Raw genomic sequence first — 26,410 nt, 5'->3', positions numbered from 1 at the left:
CTGACAGGACTCTAAGCTGGTAACTTTCCTCGAAAGCTCTGCACTGTTTCCAGAGGCGTAGGGAGTGAGATTAAAGTTCCCCTCCTAGAAAGGGAGAGCACAGAAAAGTTATAGCCATTCTTTCATGGAGAGATCTTCTCTTCCCTCTGCAGTTATTGGAAAAGGAAACGTAACAAATCGCAGCATTTCTCCTTGAAAGTCTCTTCTTTAACACTGTCCATCTCTCCCTGATCCCTAACTTTTTCATTGCTGCAAGTCACTAACTGCATCCCCACTTTCACCCTTCTGAAATTTAGCAAGCAGTGGTGAAGGAACACCTTTTTGGTTGGGAGGGCTAAGTTAACCAAGCTCTGGCCCTCCCATCTCCTCACTGGTCTTTCTCCTCCCCCCACCATGATCAGCAGCATGAGGAGGAGAGCAGCTGTGCTTCTAGCCAGGTCCTCCTCTGCTGCCTGGCCTGACCACTGCTTTCAGCCACGCAGCTGCACAGAGTACCAAGTGGTTCAAAGCAACAGTCAAGCACAGAGGTGGAGGATGCGGGCAACACAGTACTGCTACCTCCTCATCCTCCTGCCCCAAACAGCTGCTGCTTGCCTGACCTAGCCCTGGATCTTCCACAGGAAATCTCACAGCAATTCTGTGGGAAGGCCAAGAGCCAGATTTTGGTCAGGCCATGGTCCCTTCCATTTCTATGGCTATGTTGGCAACACTGCTGCCCACTCATGGAGTAGTCTGGGAGTCATCTTACTCTTCCTGCAATCCAGCTAGGGTGGGCAAGCACAGTAAAACTGGAGGAGGAGCAATCTCCCTAATGCCAAACCTGACTGCATTCAATTAAAATATGAAGTGCAGAGTCATTTCCGCAACTCTCTACCTTCCAGGGTCTCAGATTCTGCAGAAAGTAAAAGCCCTGTAAGACTTTTAAATTGTTGTGTCTGTGTCCCTGCTAGACTATAACTACCATAAAACAAGGCATTTCTTATATGTATCTGTACAACGCTACATATATCTACATTGTAGTGGTACAAAGGCTTTAACACACATGCTATAATGTGGACGTTGTTGTGAAAGGGGGTGCGCACGCTGAGTTAGGGGAGACAGTTTCAGGACTACAGATCTTCATGAATTTCGTTTTTCCCAATGTGGTCGGCTGCATGTCAGTGGGGGATTCCCCTGACTGAAGAACCGAAACCAAGCCAGTATCAGAGGAATCTGCGCTCCAGCCACTATTTGTGGGTCTCTTGGGGTGCGGGAAGGGCCTCAGCTCCACACTTGATGTAATAATAATTCAGAACAATTAAGGGGCAGGCTGCAGGGAGAAGGCCGCGCTCTGGGCACTAGCAGACCACCATGACTGGGCACTTCCTGATGCCAGGCCCGGAGAAGCTCCGATCACAGCTCACACTCACCTACTTGGTAGAGTCTGCCCTCCGGGGAGAAGATGGTAATGTGTCGATCAAAGCCAGCGCTCGAGCCTCGAGACATAATGCGCGCGGCAGGGAACAAACGGGGACCAAGAGAACTCACAGCATGCGGAAACACGACCTCACGACTCCCAGCAACCAACCCAAATGCTTCCGGAGCAAGCAGGTGACGTCATTCAAGAGGGCTTCGAGGCGACGTCGCATAAAACCGTGACGCCTAGCGCTGGTCATGTGACCATTCTTGCACGGCCACAGGATTTCCTAAACTTGACTCCTTGCGCTCTAAGAGGTATTGTTAACGTTATCGTGGAAGCGGTGGGGCCGCGCTGATAGCCTCAAACAGACCGTACAGACACCATCCTAACCTACTTTTTTGTACAGCGCGAGCACTTACAACGTTTATAGAGGGTTTTTATAGCCTTGCTAACATTTCGTGATCGTGCTATAGCAAAATGATTCTCTTACTGTCAAACTAGAATTTTCCTGATCATGGCAGCACTGAGAGCTGTAGTGGTTAGTCAACGTGCCTCTGGCCTTCTTGGTTTTTAAAACAAGTCCGTATGAGCCTCTAGCGCTTCCCAGAGCTTCTAAAATTCCTCCAAGACTTGCCAGGGAAGAAATGTATTTGCCGTGCAGACTTGCATTCAGCCCTGTTTTTTGGGGAGCGGGTGGCAGGAGTACACAGTAAGTGCAGCACTCTCACTCTTCTTTACATCCTTACTTACCCCTAAAGGTATAGCTCAAATTTGCATTTCTGAGTTCTGTGAGACAATTTCCCTCCCTCCTTCCTCAGTACTGATATGGTAACAGCATTTTGGGCCATATCCTCCTCTTGTGTGGTTCACAGCCCAACTGCTACTTTGAATGCAAGGCAGCAGGGAGTCCTGCATGATTCAAAGCAGCAGTCTAATTGTACTGGGAGGCAGACGAGGAGGATGCAGCCTGAGGTGCTGTGCACATTAAGCATGGTTTCTGTGTATAAATAATGATTTATATGCACAAAAAATGGTTTCTGCACTGAAAGCATTGTTGTGGCATAAGTCATGTGTACAACAGCACAAAACTCATGTTCTGTGCACATAAAAGTCTTAGTCTTAGACTCCTATGTTAAATATGTGCATTCAGCCTGAGCTAAGTGGACATTTTAATTTAGGTTTGTGCACAGTTTCAAGTCCATGTACTTTAAAAACTCCCACTGCATTAGCATAACAGTTGCTTACTGCATTGGGAATTAAAAACAATTTTAACCTGTGTATTAAAAACGGCATTGAATTTCACAGCATGGTTTTAACCCACACAGCCCATAAATTCAGAAGATGGGTGTCACATGGGTGACATCATCAGATGGAGCCCAAAGCAGAAAGGTATGTCAAAGTTTCTGGAAACTGACTAGGCACACTGAGCATACCAGGATTTGCCCTATACTACGCATTCACACAGGGTCCCTCTCCAGTCTCATAACATAGAATTACAATTAAAATAAAAAATAGGAGAAACCCAATGCCGCACAGTGGCAGGCAGGTTTCGTGAGGACTAACATCCTGCTGTCCTCGGAGAACACCTGTTATAGGTAAGCAACTCTGCTTTCTCTGAGGACAAGCAGGATGGTAGTCCTCACACGTGTGAATCCCTAGGTACAGGTTGCTCCCCAACACAAAAGGGAACCAACAGACACCTAACCAGGTGCAAACAGGCACAACACCAGTGCTGTTGGTAATACAGGGAGAGTCAGCCTGAACCCAAACATTGGGCCCTAGATTGGGAGAGTTAGGTTCTACACCTCAACAGGATTTGAGGACAGACTGGCTGAAACTACTGTTGTCGGCCAACCCTATCCAGACAGTAATGGGATGTGAATGTGTGACACAAACTCCATGTAGCAGCCTTGCAGATCTCCACAGGAACAGCTCACAACTGGGCCACCGATGCTGCCATGGCTCTGACAAAACAAGCCTTGACATGACCCCCAAGATGCAGTCCCACCTAGGCATAACAGAAGGAGATAAGAACATAATAACATAAGAACATGCCATACTGGGTCAGACTAGATGCAATCTGCTAGCGAATTGGATAGTGTCTGTTTGGCAATAGCAATGCCCAACCTATTCTTATCAAAAGAAATAAAAAGTTGGGTGGACTGTCTATGGGCTTCTGTCCATTCCAGATAGAAGGCTAAGGCTCACTTGCAGTCCAAACTGTGCAGTGCTAATTTGCCTTAGTGTGAATGGGGCCTGGGAAAGAAAATTGGCAGGATAATTGACTGGTTAAGATGGGAAAACCATCACCACCATAGGCAGGGACTTAGTGTGCGTACGCAAGACCACCCGTTCATTATAAGTCACTAAACTCGCTGACCCTCCACGCTGAAATGACTGCCACCATGGTCAGGTACGTCAGGTCACAGAAGTGCAGCGGCTCAAAAGGAGCTTTCATCTGCTGAGCTACCACCACATTGAGGTCCCAAGATGCAGCGGGAGGCCTTAGGGGAGGCTTCAATTGAAGCAGGTCCCGCATGAAACTTACAACTTTAGGCTGTACAGAGATGTGTGTACCATCCACACTAAGACTGCATTAAGATGAACTCTGAATGAGTTTGTTTTTAAGCTAGTCTCTGAAAGGTGTTGAAGGTAATCAAGCAGTTTTTGTGTGGGGCAGGAGAACGGATCTAGGGCCTCTGCTCACACATTACCACATTTTATATTACTGCTGTTCAAAATTTATTATCTTTCTCAGTGTAATTCAGTGCTATACTTGTTGTGATCTACTTTTGGAACAACAGTATTTAAAAAGCATAAATATAAAAAAAAATAAAAAAATGAAATTGATACCCCTGGCGGATGATGGGCAAATCCCACTGGTCCAAGGTTACAATGGGTCACTGGTTTGCAAAGAACCGCAGCCTGCTCCCGACCGGAAGGTCCATTGTCCCAGGTATGGGCAACTGGCTTACGCTCCCTATGGCCCAGTCAAAACCCCATCCCTAGAATTGACAGAGGAGCTGGCTGGGGCTTGGGAGCTCTCTGCTGCCTGGGATGGCCACAGGAGCTTTGATGGTGTTGATGGGATCGAGGAGGCGAGGAATAGTACTTCCTTGGCCCCGGCCTCGATGGCCTCCTGGAGGAAGAGGAGTCTGGAGTACCGGAAGAGAGTTGCTGGATGGTTTCATGATGGTCCCGGAGTTGGGCCACAGCATCCCTCACCCTATCTCTGAAGAGATACTCTTCAATACACAGCATGTTAGCGAGTTGTTACTATACCTCTGGTTGGAGATCCAAGACCCGCAGCTATGCCGTTCTGCGGGTGCCGATTTCTGCTGCAGAGACCCTCAATGCCATCTCAAAAACATCGTAGGTCACAAGGACCTCGTGTTTCCAGAACTCCAACCTTTGTACACCAGCGACATGAGGATGTCTCGTTGCTGTTGAGGCAGCTGCTCAGCCACCTCTTGCACCTGCTTCCAGATGTCCTGCAGGTATTAGCTCATGTAGAGCTGGTAGGCAGTGATGCAGGCAATAAGCATGGTGCCTTAGAACACCTTCCTCCCAAGATTGATCATTGCTCTATGGTGGTTTGTTGGGGGCACCGAGGAATGGGTCCGAGAGCGCTTGGCCATCTTGAGGGTGGATTCGACCACCATCAACTAGTGAGGCAGTTGATGCTTATTGAATCCTGCAGCCTTCTGGATGAGGTGAACCCCGTCCGCCTTCTTATTAATGGGAGCCACTGTGAGTGGGTATTCCCAAATCCTCAGCAGCAACTCTTTAAGGATTTCGTGTAACAGGACTGCCACAATCTCCTTAGGAGGCTCCACAAACTGGAGGATCTCAAGCATTTTGTGCCTGACATCCTCCTCTGTCAAAAGCTGGAATGGGATGGCCTCTGCCTGTGAAGGTTAAGTCCTCAGGCGGAATCTTCCTTCGCTCATCTGGAGGAGAAGGGTCTGACGGGAGACCATCTGACCCCTCTGAGGTCTCCGTCTGATCATCCCCCCAGGGGTCATAGGGACCTTCATCCTCACTGTATACCACAGGGAATGGGGCCCTAGGTGCTTGGCCTATGTCCAGAGGTGCAGGTACTGATGGAACTGAACGGGGAAAATAGGCCTCAGTGGAGCTTCCTCCTTGGAGGAACTGGTGACGACCTCCATGTCTGTTGGGGAGGACATGGTGCCCTGCTGGGCACCAGTGCTGTCCCATAAACCAATGCCAGCTGGGTCAGTAATGCATCGATAAGTAGAAGTGGTACAAGGATGGGCGGTACTGGCTCTAGTGCCATCGGTGCAAAAGGACCAAAGCCCTGCAGAGCCCACTCCATCGCCAGCTGGAGTCGATACTGCAGCTCCTCCTCAAATGTTGCTGATGCTAACACAGACTGGGAGGAAGGAGTAACAACCAGATCTTCCTTGGACCCGTGAGGGGGATCGACGACTAGCACCAGGACTAGTGGAGGCCATCGCGGACCCCGGGCATTGATGGAGGATAGGTGCTTCTCATGATGGGGTCGCTTTGGGGGCACTGCAGCAAAAGCTAGTGCATCCCCATGCTCGGCACTGTGCATTGACAGGGACCGGTGCCGATGCTTCTTAGGCTTCCCCTGATGCTTGGCCCAATCCTTCCTTGGTGCTGAGGTTGAGATGATGAACCGGGCGTCCTCAGCCTGGAGGAGATTGAGAACGGTCGTTTTGCAGCGTCCCTATCCTCTGGCGACCTCGACAGAACCAAAGGTCCCACCGATGTCGATGGTGACGTGTTCATCAGCGTGGATCCAAGGTCCTTCGATGTCGATGGCTCAGACCTCTTCGACCCAAAAAGCTGATCCATGTTGTCGAGTTGAAGCTGATGTCCCTTCGTGGTCATCTGGGCGCACAAGCGGCAACCCCAGATGTCATGCGATGCCTCCAGGTAGAGGATGCAAACTTCATGAGCATCAGTGATTAAACATGGTCCTTGGGCACTGGGGGCATCGACGAAAACCAAACATGGCCATGATGGGGCAAAACAAAAGGGGTAGAACGACTGAACGATGGTGGCGAGCATCAATGACCGTAAAAAGAAATTTACCCAAAATGCTGAAAATTTTGACTGGAGACACTATGGGGAGGCACTGAGAGGGACCCTGTGACGGATGAAAGAAAAGGATTGCGAAAAACTGTGAAAAAAGGAAGTTTTCCAAAAGGCAAAAAGCCAAGTTTTTAGAGCTCAATCAAACCGTGAGGCTTATAGTTCCGCGGAAAAACGACTGGAGAGGGTCCCCATGTAGATGTGTAGTGTAGGGTGTGCTTAGTGTGCCTAGTCAAAGTTTTCTGCATCGGGCGCCATCTGATGATGTCACCCATGTGTGAGGACTACCATCCTGCTTGTCCTCAGAGAATCACCCAATCTGGCATATATACACACACACACACACACTACCAATCCCTTCTCTCATTCACACATGCACACAAACACTGCCTTCTCTCCCATTCCCTTCTCTAACATATAGGCATTCCCAGAAGCTGATCCAATCTCATCTTCCTAAGCCTCTCTCCTCAACTCTCAATGAACCCCCACTCAGCCCCTCCTAACCTTCCCAAAAGTATCTCCCTTTTGCTCTGTGCTAGGCTTATGCCCTCCCCTCCTATTCCTGAATGACATCAGGAAGAGGGGGATAAGAGTGTTCTAGATTAGGGAGCATAGTAATTCTTTACTCTTCTATGACTGCTCTAGGTTTACCTTTCTGCTCCTTTTTGCTGACCGATGTCTGGGAAGGGAGGGTTGTTCTCTGCTGAGTGAGATTCCCCACAGCAAATGACATTCAGCCAGCTTGATGCCCCCTGATTTTTGCCACCCTAGGCACAGTCCTAACGTGCTTATTGACAAATCCAGGCCCATCTGTTATGTGGGGCCCGAGTCCATTATAGGACAGGAGTACTGAAACATCTAGCTCCTAGATCTTCAGGGCCTGCAGACAAAGAAGAAAATAAGAACTTTGCTTAAGAGTTCACTACTTATGGGAGCATCATTTTTTAACCAAGTGACAGAATAAGTTAATATTAATTTTCAGTAGTGGGTATAAGCACATACACACAGAAGTATGTGCACACAAAGCTATGCCTGTATTTTATAAACTGGCAGGAACTGGTAAAATACACCATGTATCTGTGCCCCAAAAGTACACACACATTTTTTTTTAATGCAAGCAGCCATATCTTTCTATACATATTTTATAAAAGTAAATGCATATTTTACACTCAGAATAATTAATGTGAATAATTACTGCAGTTTATGCAGGGAGGCAGGTATTTTATAAAGTATGTGCATACTCCACTTATGAAAATATTTATTTGTGTATATACTTTTAAATAACAATTTGCTGACGCCTCCAACAGTTCACCCTGACCCTCTACCACTTAACTCAGACCTCTTACCCAAAAACTGCAGACGAGACACATGCAATTTAATTTCTGCAACTGTTAGCAAGTGTAAAAGTGTGCATATAAATTGGTAATCTATGTGCATATACATTACAAAATACTAACTTGTGCGTGAACCTCTGAACGTCACCCCGTTTTTAAAGTGACATTTATGCATGACACTGCTAGTATATATATATTTTCAGGTTTTTATAAAATACTATTTGTGTGCACACATGCTACTTACATGCTCAATTTCCACTTTTCAGATGCACTTAAACCTTTTGAAAATTATCCTGTAATCAGGGGTGCCCTGTTTTTCTTTTTTTATCAAAATGCAGTGCCAAAGAGCCTCACATTTTCGAGGGGGTCCCAGTGAGGGCCCCTCATCCCCACCAGTCTCTCCCTCTTTCAATCCTTCCATCCTGTTCCCACTATTCTCTCTCTCTCAATCCCCGAACTCAGTTGTCAGTCTCTTTCACTCTTTCTCTCATCCACCAGTCTCTTTCAATCCCCCCACCAAACTCTCCCTTAATCCACCACCCTGTCCCCGCCAGTCCCATTCTCTCTCTCTCCATCCTCTCATCTTGTCCTCACTAGTCTCTCTGTCAGTTCCTCCACTCTATACCCACCAGTCTCTCTTATTCCTAAATCCAAATGGATACATAAATCCTCCCACTCTAGCTTCTCCAAATTATCTCTCCATAGCCACACCATAGCACCCCCAACTCCCACAATAAAAATGTCAGATGTGCAGCGGCTCCAACGTAGCAACTCCCAACCCACCCCATATGCTATTTTACCCCTGCTCTTCTTAGCCTCTGCCCAGCACCAGTATGCCCCATCACCATCTCTCCTCCCTGCCTCCCCTACCCTATGCCAAGCACCAGTACTCCCTGCTCTCTTTTGCTCTCTTCCCCTGCCCACACCCCTTCTCTCCATTCCAACCCTTCCATAACGCTGTGTTTTTTCTCTTTCAAACACTCCCTCTTCTCAATCATACCTCTGTCTCTTGTTCTCTCCCTCCTCCATCATATCTTCTCGCTCTATTCTTTCCTCTTTCTGTCACCCATCCTCACCACCATCACCCTGCCTCTTGCTGTCACTCCCTACCCCTTCACTACCTCTGTCTCTTTTCTCCTATATACATAGCCTACCCTGACACCATTCTGGCTGTTCCTTCCCCCCCCCCCCCCCCCCCCCCCCCCTTCCCCAATCACCATCTCTGGCTTTGACATCACCCTTCCACTCTGGCTTTCTCGCACCCCACTAATGCTTATCCTCCAGTTCTTTCAAATCTCTTCTACCTCCATTCTTGGCTCTCTCATGTCCCCTTGTCTTCCTCCACACTGTTTCACATGCAACCTCCTATCTCAGTCCTCTCTCCTTCTGTTCTCTCTACTCTAGCTCTGGTGCCCTATCATCTGATGAAGAACACGTAGCAGCATGAACTTTGGAAACTTATTGCTTCCCAGACAATCACCTCTCTCAATATTCACTCTCCCCAGCATCATTCATCCCCTCTTTTAAGACTCTTCCTCCAAGAATTCACACCCCTCACTTCCTCCAAAATTTATTTCTCATAGGCAACAGCCTTTTGGCCAAAGTTTTATAGGTGCTTGGAGAGTCACTGCTGCTGCCTACATCTAAATCCTCTGTCTGCTGCCACACTGCTGCTTCTCTTCTCTTGTGCCACCAGCTCCAATGGCAGCAGCACAGGCCTCCAAGAAAAATCAGTGCAGGGCCTTTTCTGGCCTTTTTGTGCTGTCAGATCCTGCAGTGCCCTGCCCCTTGCAAGGGTTTCCATGATAACAGGAAGCTGGCACCATGACATAAAGGTGAGGGAAGGTGGAAGGATACTCGAGGATTTGGGCAGGAAGGATCCTATCCTCCTGCCTCTGTGCAGGGGGACTCCTCCTCTCCTCATTGCCTATAGGTGCACACCAGCTTAATCCAGCCCTGTCCCACCCCAAACATTCACCACCTTTCCCCCACCACCAATCATTTTGAAGGGACTGGAGTTCTGGGTGACTCTGACTCCCTCTTCCCCTCTCTGTTTGCTGAATTACAGTCCACTGTAATCTGCCGGGCCTGTGGTAGTTTTCACTCCAGACATCAGAACACAGAAGAGCCCTCTATTGCTGGCTGAAGAGGGGATGGACAGGATGGGAAGGGTTGGAGCAGGGTACCGATTGGCTTTTCTTTGCTGTTCTGTCAGATCTAGCCTTGCCATCCCCTCTATCCTCTAGTGCTACTGGCTGCAGACAGGAGGGGAGAGGCAGAGCAGAGAAAAGCCTCTGCTCCCTGCTTCAGCTCCTTGTTCCAGTCAGAAGCAGTGGGAGGGTGGGGGTGAGGGTGGGGAGGGAAGCACGTAGAAAAGGTCATCTCTGTTTTGTCTGGCTGTATAAGCTTCCTGGAGACATAGTAACAACAACAGCAGAAGAGGACCAAATGGTCCATCCAGTCTGCCCAGCAAGCTTCTTATGGCAGTAACTGCTGCACAGTGCAGGTTATGCCCGTGTTTCTCTTAAGATTAGCAACTGCCACTCCATGCAGTTATCCCCAAGTCTTGTTTTTTATTTAAAAATACTTCTTAATTGCCTTCCTGATTACATCTGTCAAAGTGATTTGCAACAAAAATTAAAACAATATATTATAAACAATTTAATACATTAAAACCGTGCATCATAAAACAATTCACCCAGCCAAAATTAGTTGACATAGAGTCTTCCCTAATGCTAATCATTCGTCAAGCCAATGACATGAGCCATGTTTTTAATTTCTTTCGAAAACAGTTTCTTTCTCTTCCCTAAGATCTCATGATAGACTATTCCACATGCCTGGGACCATAAATGAGAATAATCTATTTGCTATATGTTGCTGTCGAAACCTTTTTACCTCTGGAAGTTGTAATAAATGTCTGTTTACCGACCTCAAATTCTTAAATGCCTTCAATAGTACCTTAAACTTTCAGCGTTCCCTCACTGGGAGCCAATGTAGGCCCAACAGTAATGGGGTAGCCAAAATTCTTCTTTTACTACCAGCGACTATACGGACTGTAGTATTCTGAATTACCTGAAGCCTTCATGTCAGTTTTGATGGGAGACCCATAAACAATGCATCCCTTATGATAACCCATAAAAAAAGTACTGCCAGCAACATTTTTACTGGGTGATGAGCCTTCTTGAAAATTCAGACAATGCTGCTTGAACGTGCTTTGCATATGGACTTGGCCGTATAAGCAGTTCAATGCTTTTTCCCTTATGTCTGCACATCAGTACCCCACACCGTAAAAGTCAAGGCCCATGTTGGTTTTCGTCTGAATCCAATTCCTTCCCCTCCCCCCAGCCGTCAAAGCAGAGAGGGATGGTGTAGTTGGGTCAAAAGTATGAAGGCTTTGAGGGCAAAAGCCACATTTTGCACATGAAAGAGCCACAGGTTAGCCACCCCTGCCATACATGTTTATTGGAAAGGAAGTACTAGGATTCCAGATACTGACTTTGCAAAGGAGGGAGTGGTGCCGCACTGATTCTGTTGTATCTTGTTACCACTGTGGAGCCTGTAGTAATGCTTCTTGTTTTCCTGAGCTTGTAAATAAATTTGGGATCTTGAAACCTTTACCAGTTTGATCATTGGATTCATTTTTGATCATCTGGGGATGGGAATCATCAGAGGTGATAAGAGGTGAAAATTTTCATCAGCAAAGGATTTTTGTTTTTCTCAAGGCTTGTGAAAAAAGCAATATCCATCCATAGAAGGGAGAAGTATTCCCTGTATTATGGCAGTTCACCTTGGGCCCAGTCCAGTACCACAACTGCTTGACCAATTGCAATCAGAATCCAGTAACCAGGGAGGGGTTCGGAACCCACCTACCAAGCACTACAGTTATCTAGTATGCAAAATAAATGCAAATGTGCCGCGGAATTTCCCAAACTTTGCTACAGAATTTTGCTACAGAAAACTGATGGTTGTGCCCTAAGTACACAGCCAGAATAATGGGCTTTAGGTTGGCCATTACTTCTAGGAAACAAATCTTTTAAGTCATTGTGAATAATTCACCACTTGCCAGAATCAGACAGGAGAACCCTGTGATAAAATGTAGATTGATCTAGAATGACAGTTCTTATGGAAGTGTGGTCTACAGAATCGGATACTTTGCTGCAGGTGAAGTTGTACAAGCTCTCATCAATGAGTGTCTCTGTGCAAATCATCGATAAGACCTCATCTGGAGTATTGTGTCCAATTCTGGAGACCATACCTCCAAAAAGATAGAGAGAGCCTAGAAAAGGGTTATCCAAATGGTGCAGAATTTGGCTCATAAGCCCCACGAAATGAGACTTGAGGGTCTACATACATATATTCTACAAGGGAGAAGGAGAGAGAGTCAGGATATGATAGAGACATTCAAATATTTCAAAGATATGACAAATGTGCAAGAAGCAAATACTTTTAGGCAGAAAGTTAGTTCTTGAATAAGGGGCTCCAAGGCTGTAGAATCAGGAACAATATAAGGGATAATTTCTTCACAGAAAAAATGGCAGATACAAGGGAAATGGTGGGAGCAAAAATCTTCTGTATGTATAAAATTTACAAATGTCCATCCATTTGTCTGTCTGTCACACACTTCTAGATGAAACTAGGCTGAAATTCAGTATACATTCTCAGTTCTTCCCTGATAAACAGAAACCAGGTAAGAGAATAAACAAGACTTTTAGGAAATAGTGAGCTGTACAAAATAATTTCAAGAGCATCTGTATCTAACAGGATTGATCCCGGCTTTCAGAATGGTTTGATCTGGAAATGTTTGAGGCATTGTTCCCATAGGTGTCTTGTACTATACAGGAATGTCCTTTTTTTTTTTTTTAAAGAAATTGTCCCAAGTCCTGTTTAAGAAAGAAGATGACACATAATTGTCCTGTTTTTTAATCTGGCCATACACGGAAAAAGACATTTGATTGAATTTCATACATATATCACACATGGGCAGATCTTGGATTTTAGAAGGGGTGTGTGCAAATGGTGTGGTCATCATCACCTCTCCCCCCCCCCCCCCCCCAACTCATCTTCTCTGTTCTATTTTTCTTTCTCCTTTTGTTCTGCTCCTTCCAGGTTCCCCTCTACCTACCCTTTCCTATTTCTCTGTCTCCCATTCTTCAGGTACGTCTTCATCTTCCCCTTTCAGTTCCTGTCCATCTCCTCCCTGTCCCTCCCCCCCCCCTAAAGTTCCCTCTACATCTCCTCCTCCCTTGCCATCTCCCATTACCTTTGGATCCCTCTCCATTTGTCTCCTCCCCAGATTCCTCTCTATCACCCCACTCCCAGGCTCCTCTTCCATCTCTCTGGTTCCTCTATTTCTTGGGGCAAAGTAATATGGTCAGAGTAGTGGCAGACCAGCAGGATGTAACCTCAGCTATTTTCTACCCATGCTGCATGATTCATTTTTAACCAAAAAGCATAGGGAAGAGGAGGAGAAGCAGCCAGAGACTTGGGGGTACATGCTTCTGTGGTCCCTTGCTCCCAGGCTGCCATCACCACCACTGAACTAACTGCCAGGGAGGAGGGGAGGTGGAGGAAGGGTGGCCTTTTAAACATGGTAAGGTTTGGTATGCTTCTTACCAAAGGCAGATCCTTTATTCTGAGGACACTTGAAAGACCATCGTCCTATTTCACAGCTCCCAAGGGAGCGAACTGCAGTTATTGCACAAGTGACACCTAGGGGTGAGTCTTACCAAGGACTTTCACTGCGAAGGAAGGAGGAAAAAACATTCTTGGTGGCTGCAAAGGAAAAGCCCATTGTGCCTCAACTTTGGATTTCCCCCAACCTCTGTCCTGAGGAGCTGGAAGTTTAGAGGTGGAGGAATGCAAGCCAAGCCAACAAATAAAAGGTTCATTAGTAAAAGACATGTCTACGTGTAGCAGTAGAGGGAAGTCTCCACCATGCACATTAATAGCTCCCCTGGCTTTACACTGGGAGGGGGGGAGGGGAAGGTGACTTCTGAGGCTTTTTTAATTTCTCTAGTGCAAAATGCGGTTTAAAAGCATGTTTTCCTATAAAATCATCTCCCTTTGTCCCTTAGCAGAGAAAGAAAAGGGAACTCCAAAGAGAACATTAAAAATAACACAGATTTCTCAAATTCCAAAATGTTATTGAGTCTCTATGATGCTAAAAAATAAAGTTCCATGGTGCACTCACTAGTACTACTCGAGGTGGGGTTTTCCTACCCCTCAAATGTGAAGCCAGCCAATAGGTGCAGGAAGCAATGCTGACAGTTTTAAAAACTCAGCTTTGGAATTAAAAAAAAAACATGCTTCCTCCTAAAATTCTGTCTGGGCTCACCTTCTTTTTTTCTTCTTGAAGGGAAAAAGGAAACACGCTTTTGTGAGGAAATACGCTTTAACCACCAGTGTGCACGGGATTAACGTAAGTGCTTCAGAAATCATTTCCAAGTCAAAGGAAGGCCGAGAGCACGTGCCAAGGCTAGCTAAGTGCCGGGCAGGCTTCCCCTGCTTCTGCATGAAGGAACGTCACTCTTTACCAATGAACAAACCAGTTTTAAGAGAAGGGAAGTCTCTTGTTAGTTCCACTGTTGGAGAATGAGTCACTTTTAATCACTTACAGGAGCTCAAGAGGTATTTCTGGACAAATGAAAACCACTACTACTACTGCTGCTATTTATCATTTCTAAAGCACTACTAGACATCTGCAGCGTTGTGCACATAAATTACGAAGAAGTCAAAACAAACATCCATGCCAAACAAGAGTCTGTATTTATTACTGAGATGAGCTTAGGATTTAAAAACAATTAAAAAAAAAAGTTTTAGAATGGATTTGACTATGGCCAGAGAACGAGCATGATTCGCCAACTCAAGGAGTCTATTTCAAGCATACGATGCAGCAAGGGGAAAAGTGCAGAGTCTGGAATTGGCACAGGAGGAGAGGGGGACAGATAAGAGTGGCTTGCCCAATGAATGGAGTTCATGAGGAAGGGAATAGGGAAAATAGAAGATAGGAAATAAGGAGCTGTAGAGTGAATGCATTTATAAGCGAGTAAGAGAAGCATGAACTCTATGTGGAAGTGGACAGGCTACCAATATAGCGACATGAGAAAAGGAGTTACATGGTCATAGTAATGTTGAAGGAATATAAGTTGCACAGCCAAATTCTGAATAGACTGCAGTGGAGAAAGACGGTTAAGTGAAAGGCCCTTAAAAAGCAAGTTATAGGAGATTAAATATGAAAAGGGTCTATGATGGTAAAACAAAGGAGATATGTCAGTCTATTAAAAAATATGAGAACATAAATACGGTCAGGTGACCTATATCAGTCTACAAACCAGCAGTTGCATCTCATCAAGGACATTATATATTACAACATGCACAGCTCTAGAAGCTGCACTGGGCCTGGAGAAAACAATTTTTTTGTAGACTGTTAATACCTTTTTCCCATCGTAAGCAAGGCTGAACTAACCATGCTGTTATGGGACTGTCAGTCAGGCTTTGGAGGCGGAGCTTTACCAAGCTGTTACAGAGCTTAGCTCTGTGTGGCTGCAAGTGTGTTCCTGCACAGGAAGAGAGAATCTCCTCAGTCTGTTTTTTTCTGCGAGCGGGAATGCACACGGAGCTGCTGCTCTCCTCAGCCAGACTACAAAAAAAAAAGATAGACTAAGAACCGCGAGGTGCTTATATTTAGCGGATCATCCATCACCGCCACAATGCCCCGACGATTACTAGTTGGATAGCAAAATGAATTCAATTCTGCTACAATAAGAGAGACATGACTCTGCAGGTTAAACCGAATGCTCATCAACTGCGAGCAATCTCCACCTTGTTGGCTGACCTATGTCAGGTGCCACCTCTGGACATCTGTAAAGCGGCCACCTGGTCATCTCTCCATACTTTCACATCCCATTACTGTTTAGACCAGCAAACATCTCAAGATGCCATACCGGGAAGAGCAGTTTTGGATAATCTCGCCACATAACTTTCAAACTGGCTGTCCACCACAGCAAAGTCACACCTTAAAAGAGTTAATACGAAGAATGTTAGTGTGACTGTGAGCTTGGGACTCACATAACAGCATGGCTAATTCAGCCCTGCTATCGATGGGGAAAAAGCAAGTTTGCTTACCGTAAACAGTGTTTCTGTAGATAGGATGAATTAGCCATGTGGACCCGACCACCTCCCTGGACAGCCTTCACTATTGCTATAATACAGACTGAGGAGATTCTGCCTTCCTGCGCGGGACCACACGCGCTGCCGCACAGAGCTAAGCTCTGTAACAGCTTGGTAAAGCTCCACCTCTGTCGCCTGACTGACAGTCCCATAACAGCATGGCTAATTCATCCTGCTATCTACGGAAACACCGCTTACAGTAAGCAAACTTGCTTTTACGGAAAGCAATCAAAGTGGGTAGAGCATATATTAAGAATTGTTAATGCAGAGGTGTCATATAGCAGTGATATTTTGGGCTATATGTTATCATGTATTATACTGAATATAATCATGCACCTCATGTAGGTTCAATAGTGTTCATATAAAGCTCAAAATGTACTTTATAAAACTTTCACAAATTAATCAAAAAATTGAAGCAGGGTACACTGACGTGATTAGAGACGTGACAAAATCAATTTAAAGTTGGAGAAAGTCAGATGCTAACGTTATGGCAACCAGTGTTACCTGCCTCAGGAGTGTTTCTAAGTTTCAAAAATATTCAGCCATCATCTGGTAAGATGAAAAGTGTGCATCAAAATCTGCAATGTGCTTAATCAGCATCGATGGACATTTCTGAGACAAGCAGACTTCATGGAACACAAACATTTGAGAAGAGAGCTTATATCACTTCAAAAATAGTGGGTTATATGAAGAGAGTTGGTGATTGGAGGACCACATCATACCACAACCAATCAGAACATTTTAAATTAACAACGGCAAGACTATATAGAGTATTATCAATCTCTAGGAATATGTAACGCAACCAATCAAAGCATGCAAAAATGACAGCAATTTATTTTTCATTTATTTACTTAAAAAAAAAGCTTGTAAATCCTATCAATGTGGATTACAACTAACATAGACATTAAATCATAATAAAACATGAAAATAAGCATACTTATTTATCAAGCATACATTAATCACATTAACATAAAATACTGTATAGTAAAATTCAATCTGGATAAACCTGTAAAAATAGGCAAGTTTTTAATTGTTTGGAAATTCACATAATAATTTTCCAGCTGCAAACCTAGGGGTAACTTTTTCCATTAAGTAAGACCTGTAATGTAAAAAGCTGTTGATCCAGTGAACTGTAACCTAAACTGTTGATTACAAAGAATACATAATAACCTTTGGGATTCAGATCGTAAAGGGCTGCTGGGGACAAGTCCATGATATTCTATCTGATAAACAGCTAAATTCGTCATAAATAACCCTGTGTTGAAGCAAAAATAAGCTGAAAACACTGGTCTAACAATTATCACCTTTACAGCAGCATTCTGAACTAATTGTAAAATTTTTAGTGGATAGTTTGGTAACTCTACATACAATGACTTTAAAGACCTGGCTTTTTGAACAAGCCTATTCAGACAATCTAGAGAAAGGTCAATAATATCAAGACCAAAAGTTGTCTTATGTTTGTATCTCTTTTATATAGCTGTATCCCTTCCTACCTAGTGTAAGATTTTAGAAACTTTGATGTATAACCCCGTGTTTTTAAGATATCCTATGTAAACTGTTGTGATGTATTTTCGAATGACTATATACAAAATCTTTTAAATAAATAAATAACAACACGAACTTGGACAACTAACCGGAAATCCAACAAAGGCCTTACTAATTGAAATTTGTAAAATGTGGTTTTAGATATATTCCTGATATGATTTTTAAGTGACAGCTTCCGATCTACCATCACCTCTAAGTCACGCACTTCGTAAGACACATGAAAATTCTGAAGACTAGAAATCTATATAGAATCTTGAGGATGCTCAGTTTGTCTCAATTGAGGCTTTACCCTCATTCAATAACTGGTTATAAGCAAACCAACTTTTAATAGCACCATAACATTTTTTTAAAACAGTCTTCAGTGATTACTCCTGGATGTAAGCTAGGAATAAAAAATTATACATCTATGTACAATTTGTACACTAAAGATAACATTAATGTGCCTAATGGTTGCAAGAACAAAAAGTGCAGCTGAAAGAGCTGACCCTTGCAGAACATTTATTTTCATGGTTGCGTTGTATATTCCTAGATAGAGAGGGCCAGTCCTCTGTAGTCTTACCAATGTTTTTTAAAATGTTTTAAACTGGTTGCAGTGAGATGCAATCCTCTAATCAGCAAGTCTCTTTATATAACTTGCCATTTTTTAAGTGATACAAGTTCTCTTCTCATATGTTTGTGTTCCCAGAAAGGAGTTCCATGAAGACGGCTCATCTCTGAAATGTTATAGGCATTGTTTAAGCACTCTGCAGATTTGATGCACATTGTCCATTTTTCTGGATGTTGGCTGAATGTTTTTGAAAATTAGAAACACCACTGAGGTGTTTCTAATCTTGCTGAAATGCTGGTGTCGGGCTTTCTCCAACTACAGATTGATTTTTGTCACTCCTCTGACTGAGTCATTGTATCCTGCTTTAATTTTTTAATTAATTTTTGAAAGGTTTTGTAAAGCAAAGGTTGGACTCTGTATGGACTCTACTGAACATACACTGAATATAAGAATATATCCAAACTGTAACAGCACTTGCCAACATATTGTGTGAACCAGCGCTACTATATGTCACCTTTATATTAACAATTCCTAATAAATGTTTTACCCACTTTGGTACTTTTTAATGGCTCATTGCAAGACTTGTCCAGAAAAGGTTTTGTACGTGAATTTCGAGACCAATGGTTGTTTCCTTTTGTAAGCAAGTTTAGGGGTAAGGGATCTGTCTGCTACAAGACGCTGCCAGCTGCCCTTCCATCTTACTTGTGATCCTAAATCAGGAAAAAGCAACGTGTATTCTCAGAAACAGACTTTTATCAGATTTGGCAGGATATGGCATTTAGAAAAGAACAATAAGCAGCAGTTTTCCCTAAAGAAAGTTCTGTATCATGGGTGGTAACAGACATGCCATAAACCTTTGCCTGCTTAATATATTAACACTTATGGCTAACTTACTTAACCTTAGTCTAGGCTTCAGGCGATGTCTTTGTTCACCTCTGAAGCAGGCTCCGACTGGAGAGCTGGAGAAGGTGGGCAGGGGAGAGGGCTTGCTTCCTGGGCTCGGTACTGGCAGAGCAGGCAGGTAATCCTGGAAGGAGACTTGCTTCTGGCTCTGGTACTGGTCGGCTTTCTGGGCTTGGGCTTGCTCTTGCCCCTCACCGTCTCAGACTCCATCCTACTTTCCCTACTAGAGCAGGTACCTCGTCTCTCCAGTCTCTGGGCCACACCTAGTCTTCTCCCTTCTCAATAGTAGGGACTGCCAGTCTGCTTCTGACCCCCCTTCTGCTTTCAAAGATGCTCTCTGGATTCGCTCCTCTCAGGGTTCACTTCCCCATGGGACCTTCGCTCTTTCCTTCTCTGGTTTCGGGGTCTGCGTTCCTTCCTTTCTTCTTTGCCCCCCTGTCTTATATTTTCAAGCTGATAAATACGCATAACCTTATTCATAACCACATGATGGGTGGAGGGTCTTTTGCCACATTGCAGGACTTTTCCCCCCTCCCCATTACTTCAGGAGGGGTCTTGCCATGTGGCAGGTCTTGTTCCCCCTCCCCATTTCTTTGGTGGGAGAACTGCCACGTCTGTATGCCAGGCGTTTCCTCTGTCTCTGACCGCCCACCCCCAAGGGTGAGGCTCTTTCTGACCTTTGCTTGCCTTGGCTCATCTATGGGCTTAAGCTGTTGTCGTTCTTCATTTTCCACTGAGACAGCGCAGTTTAAAGTTCATCTGGGTATAAGTCTTTTCTTTGGCTGTGACAGTGTCTGGAGCCTGTCAGTTTCTTGGCTCTTATGATTCATATTTGATAATTCAGTGGTAAACATAAGATATCTCCCTACATTTCCCCCTTAAGTGGGATGAGCCAGCAATGGAGCTTATCTCGCTTAAGCATATCGGCTACTATGCAGGCCTCAGCTGTATGGCATGTATGATCACCAGTCATCAACATAAGGTAGGAATAATGCAACAATAATAATAGTCATAAAGAATCATAATAGTTATAATAAAAAGGGAGTAATGTACTACTGTAATATATAGGATAATGGTGAATAAAAGCATTGTTATAATGAGGAAAGGCAAGAAGTATAATGAAGAAAAATAAATGGATAAAAGTAATAGGAAATATATGTGGGTGTTAAGAAATAAGGAAATAATGTAGCTCTCATGTGGTGCTTGCTGTAGAAATGTGAGGTAGGGACATCATCTCAAACTTGAGGTAGAGTGTGTGTGCGCCACCCTCCTTTTCCCAGTCTGGAAAGTGACAATGTGTGATCACCGATTATCTGGTACCTCATACGGTTACAGAGATGGGGGCTGTGGGATGTTTTGCAAGCGCATAGTTTTATGGCAAGAACTTTTCCCGTGTGTGTCTCATTAGGGTCCTTACTCTTCTAAAGAGGGTGACTGAAAGTAGGACGTGGACTATGAACACCATGGCTAGAGTAGGTAAGGAAATCATAATTGTAGTCAGCAATTTCTGCTGTGTCTTGGTCTACAGAAGGTTCCACAGTGTGAGTCTTTATAGCCTAAAAGATATACCAGGTTTTCATCAAAGTTGATTTCATGGCCCTGAAACACATCTAAGAGTTTTACCGCTGTGGGAACCGGACTGGTTCCCCCCCCCCCCCCCCCCTACAATTTCCATATTATAAACCGGTTATCATACAGTGATTCTATAGACCAGAAACAGCCAGATAACATGATCTTCCATTTATTTGTAGATTTTAGAAGTCAAAAATTTCCACATGGCCACATTTGCAATCGTCATTCTTTTGTTGTCAAGAGAAAGTACTACAAGATCCCATAAAAAAAGGAGAAAAAGAAAAGTTATATATACATGCTGGAAGTTAACATCTTCTTTTTGGAAACAAGTTAAACCCCAGAGTGTGGTTTATCTCTGAAATTCTCTGACACTGGACAAGCTGCTCCTCAGCCCAACAGTAATTGCATAATAATAATGGTCGGAACATTGTTCCTTGTCCCATAGGAGCAGAATTTTGTTGCTAGGCCATCCACTCCAGAGGCTGCTGCATGTACATTAAAGGGTAAGGACTGTGAAGACAGAATCAAACTAGCAGCTGTGTCTGTCTCGCAGGCTGCAAGTACAGAAAGAAACAAAGGACTTAGAGAAACTACAACTACTCATGCTGCCAGGTATGTCTGGCAGGCTATGCAGGGGATCCAGAAGACTGGTTGGCTGGAGTTATGGTCAGGCTAGTATTACTGGATATTTAGATTACTACGGAATTTAGGCATGAGAGAGGCATCTACTGGAGAGAAATGAGTGTCGATCCTATATGTTCATCTACCCAAGATGGGTGGAGTACAAATGAGGAAGACAAAGACATTCCTGGATAGGGAGAGATATCTTGCAGGTGGTCACACACTGTAGCTGGCAGCTGGGATATATTCTTAATAGGGTAGACAGAATTACTATGTAGACTGGATAGGCCAATAGGGTTTTCTGCCATCATCTACTGTTACTAATCTGTAGAGCACACTGTGATACACTGCAGATGGTGGCATTAAGTTTTAGTCAAAATACTATTACAATCTAGGGTTGATAGTCCTTGCTTTTTTGAATAATTTTTAACAATGTTTTGCATATGAACAGCCTGTGGTAGTATCCAATTCAGGGTTTAAGTGCATATGTAGCACCCTGCATGCCAGGAGATTTCTGTCTATATCAACCTCAAGGTGATTTCTAGTAAACCAAAGTACAGGGTGCATGTCACGCACCATCTCCAATTACTTAAGACCTCTAGTAGAGGGATTTTGTGTGTGGGGGGAAAAAGGTGAATGGGTCAGTGGGACCATCCAATTGCAGCTTTCCTGCTATGTAAAGCTCCACCGGGTGGGTGCTAGGTAGATGAAGACATGCAACTTGTCTCACACCATTGAGTCTTGCCGCTGAAGACAAAGCCACTTTCTTGGCACTTCGTAGGAAGCTCTCTCCACATTGTCCATGTCGTAGGGGATATGCCAAGTGTCCGCTGTAGTCTGCACAATGGTGTCATAGTTCAGAATAGGCTGTGGGAAAAGAAAAGACATAATTTATAGTTATATCTACTGCAGAGATTTAAAAAAAAAAACAAAACCCAAAACACCCTTTAATGATTTTGTCTGGAAAGTTTAAGTCTCTCAGTATCACAATGGATCTAGCTGTCCTGGAGCTGATGCCATCAGAGTGTGGATCATCTGGGTTAGTTTACATACGTGTGATGGCATATTCCTTTTATTAGAAAGCAGGTGTTTGGCAGTCAGGCTCAAACTTTAAATGGTGGTTTTACACCTGTATTTGAAGGCTTACAGTGAAAAGTGTGCTTAGAGAAAAAGGAAGGTTAGTTCTTCCATGAACACAGCCCTTCTAGCCACTCCACAAGTCAACTAGACTGAAGCGAGTACTGCTGGTATATAAGCTCCAACATATAGCACTGTACACATCATTAAGAGAAAATACATTCTTCTTAAATTAAAAATGAAGTTTCACTGGAAATTGGGACCAGGGACGAGGCAGAAAATTGTTGTTAAGCTCCCTGGCGTTGCTACCATTTCCTGTTGGGATATCAGGGGAAGCACGCGCTCCTTTTTAGAAGATACTCAATGAGCTCAGCAGGGGTCTTGCAGGACCGTGGCGCTGTAGGCTGGCCCCCATACACCCCTAGGGTGACCTACGTTGCTTTTAAGATTTCTCCTAATTTTCAGAGCTGATGTTTGCCAGTGTGCTTATTAAAGAGAAATAAGGTAGATCTTCTAACACTTTGAATTAAATAACGACTGGCAGGTTTAGGGTGAAGGAAAAGTGGAGGTATACGTTAAAACAACTCTGAGAGGTAAGAAACAACAAAGCACACCTGAGTTATCTTCTCTAATGTCCTAACAGTCGGAGAGTCAGTGGGAGCGAGCGCATCAACCTTCCAAAATATCAGCATGGCGACGCAAGCTGAAGCGCACAGATGATGTTTTTACTGTCGTACTGAACCGAAGGAGGGACCTGGGTGGTCTTGAAAGCTCACATAACATCAACGTCTTAGGACAGTTCTTACACTGATCCAATATAAGGTATCGCATTCTGAAAAAAGATCCAGGACCAGGAGCAGAACCATACTATAATATGTTTATGCGGTGTTATTTCTTCAGGTAAACAATCTGTTTGAATTTAAGAATCATTTGTTTATGATGGTGAACAGGACAATTCTCAGCTTGTGAAAGGTAAATACTGTGAGTCTGATCCAAACCTTAGCAGTGGGTGCTTCCTCACCTAGCATGCAGACACACTCCTGGGAAAATTGAAGTGTGGGATTTAAACTATTAAGGAGTAATTTTATAACAGTCCGCATGTAGCAAGAACATGCAGACTTCAAGGTGTAAGACCCCTTTGAAAATCAGTGGTCACATGTAGAACCCAGCCTGGCATACACACACACACCTTTATGCCTAGCTGGCGTACATGTACACATTTACACACTTTTGAAATTCAAATGTTCTCCCCACTTACACCTCCCCTGGAATGTCTATTTCTAGTATATGTTAAAGCATAACCCCGGGGAATTTTTTAAAACCCCATTTTATACATGTACAGACCCTTAATAAAGAGAGAGGCTGCCACAGCCTATCTCTGCCACAGACACATTAGTATTTATATAGAACCTGGGTCATACACTGGGTCCAAGTACATCTTTGGAATTTCTGTGCAATTCATCTGCAGTTTCCTAGTGACCCAGGTCCTGTAACATTCTCTCAAAATGAAAGCTCATTTAATTATCCTTGGCCAACTTTCAAGATTTATTTCTCTTATAGAAAAAAATTAATTCCTATAGCTTTCAGGAAAACTGAGTTCAAAGCAACAGATTTTATTAACCACGTACCTGTAACATCAGAATAGATTTTCACCAAGCAGTAAAAAAGGGGAGTACATTTTCAATAAGGCACCTACCAGACGTGTATGCCTACTTTTCAGCCCATGGAAACCAACTTGATCCTCTAACACAAGCTGTCCACATACTTTGTATTTGAAGATTAGATTGTTGTGTGGACAAAAAGTATGCACAAATTATAAATCAGCTCAAATGAGGGTGTAAAATATGTGCATTATTTATATGAATACATTTCTGAAACTTTAATGTATGCATACAGTTTTCTCCCCTGGCCAAGTTACATCCCTGGAACACCCCTTTATATTGTGGCTCACTGTGAAAGTGTATGCATACTTCTAGCCAGCTGAAAATTCACTCAGGAGCAATCAGCTCTTCCTTCCCCCGTTTATTAGCTGCAGAGAACCTAAGCCTTTGAAAATTTACCCTACAATGTATTTGGATACAGAACTGGAGGGCAGTCCCTGAACATCTTTGATAAGGAAGAGCATGGAGGGGCCGTGCATGTGGGTCTGGATGGCTGCTGCTGGTACTGAGGCTTCAGGCTTGGAGGAAGCTTTCTGTCTGTCAGGGAGGAGAGTAAACGGGAAGAAAAATCAAAGTGACAGAGCATTCCGCTTCAATGCCAACCATTCTGCAGGCTGCACATCATATGAAGGCCTGTTCTTATAGCATGCTCTCCTTTATAATGTAACTGAGTGCTTCTCTTCATCAATCACCTCCATATATGAAGCAATACTATAACTGTGTATCGGCCATCAGACACCTCGGGATACAGTGTACATAAAAAGTGCAGTCTCTGGCTGAAGCACTTTGGGATACAGCGTTTATGTGAAAGGCTATGTTTGGTTTCTCTGTGTGTGTGAAGTACTATACCTGAAACATTACTTGCTTTCCTGGGGTGTAGAAAGGAAGCACCAGCTGGTGTCCCCGCTGCCACTTGAAGAAGAGACGTTGAGTCTGGGTATCAGGGAGACATGCCTTGTGATCCCGCAGGAGGTCTCTGGTGATGAACTTGCAGTGGTTCCCTGAGTTCAGTGTGGCATAGAGCAGGAAGGGATCATCTTCAGATCTTCACAACCCAGCACAAGAGAGGATGAGAAAAGGTCACGCAGACACCAAAGCATGCATGAGAAATAAGGCAATGGCTCACTCCTTAATTGTCCACTCCACCCGGCTCTCACCAGTGAACAGCACATAGCTTTTAGTTTTTCTCCATTCTCCCACACATCCCCTTCCCTAAAGAGGCTAACTGCTACTGCAACCTCCAGTGGGCAAGGAATTAGGATACAGTTTCCTCCAGCACCTTCACTGGGAGACTTCCAAACCTATGTGCGTTTTGCCCCGTTCCACCACACGCAGAAAATGCAGGGGCAAATTACAAAGGCGCTTTGTAAGTGTGCACCTGCTAGGCAATTAGCTACAAGGCTGCAGATATAAAGTAGCCATATGGGCTACTGAAACACGTGTGCATGCAGCCAAACCTCTCACAGAATACGTACATGTTCTCGGTGAAGAAGCAGTCTGCTTTCTGCTGTATGACGGCCATGTGACTCCTCCACCAGCTGCCTGACGCCTTAAGCATGTGCTTGCGGCCCAGCATGAGCAGTCGCAGGTTCTGCTGGGCAAGGTGGGAGACTATGTCGAGGAGCTGCAACAAACAAATACAATAATGTGTTTGTGTTTAGGACCAACTGACTTCCAAAGTGATTGTTTTTACAGAGGCTTTCAAAGTCCTTATGCTATTTTTAATATCTCTTTTAAGGTCAAATAAAAACCTCCCCACTTCCGCAGTAGGTCCTCTAATATTCTCCTTGTTTGCTTTCAAATGCCCCACTCCCAAGTGCTCTTCCCACTGTAACCTGGCACAGCAATATTTGAAAGGGTATATGGTTGGTAGGTACGATCTCTACAGCTATAAACTGACCCTCATCAGAAGAACTGGAGTTGTAGGTCTTCACTTTTTGGGGGGTGGACACTATTTTTCTGTTCACACCTACGTAAAAGCTCATTTGCAAAATGTATTTGAATGGGAAGTTCAATCCAACCTTCCAGTCTCAAATTCTGCTACGCTGGCATCAGCTCACCCTTAGGAACATTATAAAATACACATTTTAGCATCAAACTGCTGCAACTCCCAGAGAGACTGCTCAGGCATCTAAGGCATCGACCTGTGACACCCATGTAATTTCATAGGCTCCGATTCCAATGTGGCTGAATCAGTCATTCATCTTTCCCAGGTAGATAAACAGTAATTAGTAATAACAAAAGGGCATTAAGCCTGAAAAATACTTTGCATAAAAGTATAACATAAAGCATTATCAGGCTTCCCTATGGCTCATGGTTGTCACTGTGCTCTAGGGTCCATTCTCCAGCCAGGACTCTGCTCCCTGGATTGAGGATGCTGCAGAGGCAGAATTCACAGCCCCCGTTCAGAAGGAGTCTCAGTCCCTGCACAACAGCGACACCTAGTGACTGCACACAGGGCCCACGTCTGCAGGGATCCGGAAGCAGCCCTGACGCA

At 44.3% G+C, this 26,410-nt stretch overlaps 2 protein-coding genes and 1 long non-coding RNA gene across 5 annotated transcripts in view; 1 reads left to right on the top strand and 2 right to left on the bottom strand.

The window, feature by feature from the left end:
• The window catches only part of PSMA6 (proteasome subunit alpha 6), a 21,466-nt gene extending 19,881 nt beyond the window's left edge, over positions 1-1,585 (bottom strand). The window contains exon 1 of one of the 2 annotated variants that reach the window (XM_029598961.1): positions 1,410-1,585. In XM_029598961.1, the coding sequence (XP_029454821.1) occupies positions 1,410-1,485 (76 nt within the window). In that variant the 5' untranslated portion in view covers positions 1,486-1,585. The remainder of the gene's footprint in view (positions 1-1,409) is intronic. The other variant, XM_029598962.1, reaches the window with a different exon arrangement.
• LOC115090185 lies at positions 1,581-26,410 on the top strand. The gene is made up of 4 exons (XR_003856327.1): positions 1,581-1,713; positions 14,174-14,236; positions 22,896-23,152; positions 26,248-26,410. It is a non-coding gene; the product is annotated as an uncharacterized LOC115090185 (long non-coding RNA).
• Positions 20,693-26,410, bottom strand: part of PRORP (protein only RNase P catalytic subunit) — a 126,720-nt gene continuing 121,002 nt past the window's right edge. The window contains exons 5-7 of one of the 2 annotated variants that reach the window (XM_029598955.1): positions 25,389-25,537; positions 24,763-24,958; positions 20,693-22,042 (exon numbers count right to left, since the gene is read on the bottom strand). In XM_029598955.1, the coding sequence (XP_029454815.1) occupies positions 21,902-22,042; positions 24,763-24,958; positions 25,389-25,537 (486 nt within the window). In that variant the 3' untranslated portion in view covers positions 20,693-21,901. The remainder of the gene's footprint in view (positions 22,043-24,762; positions 24,959-25,388; positions 25,538-26,410) is intronic. The other variant, XM_029598956.1, reaches the window with a different exon arrangement.

The sequence above is a fragment of the Rhinatrema bivittatum genome, chromosome 4, assembly GCF_901001135.1.
Source record: "Rhinatrema bivittatum chromosome 4, aRhiBiv1.1, whole genome shotgun sequence".
In the NCBI taxonomy this organism is placed as follows: Eukaryota; Metazoa; Chordata; class Amphibia; order Gymnophiona; family Rhinatrematidae; genus Rhinatrema; species Rhinatrema bivittatum.
The sequence above is the reverse complement of the archived record's forward strand: the minus strand, read 5'-3'. Positions and strand labels throughout refer to the sequence as shown.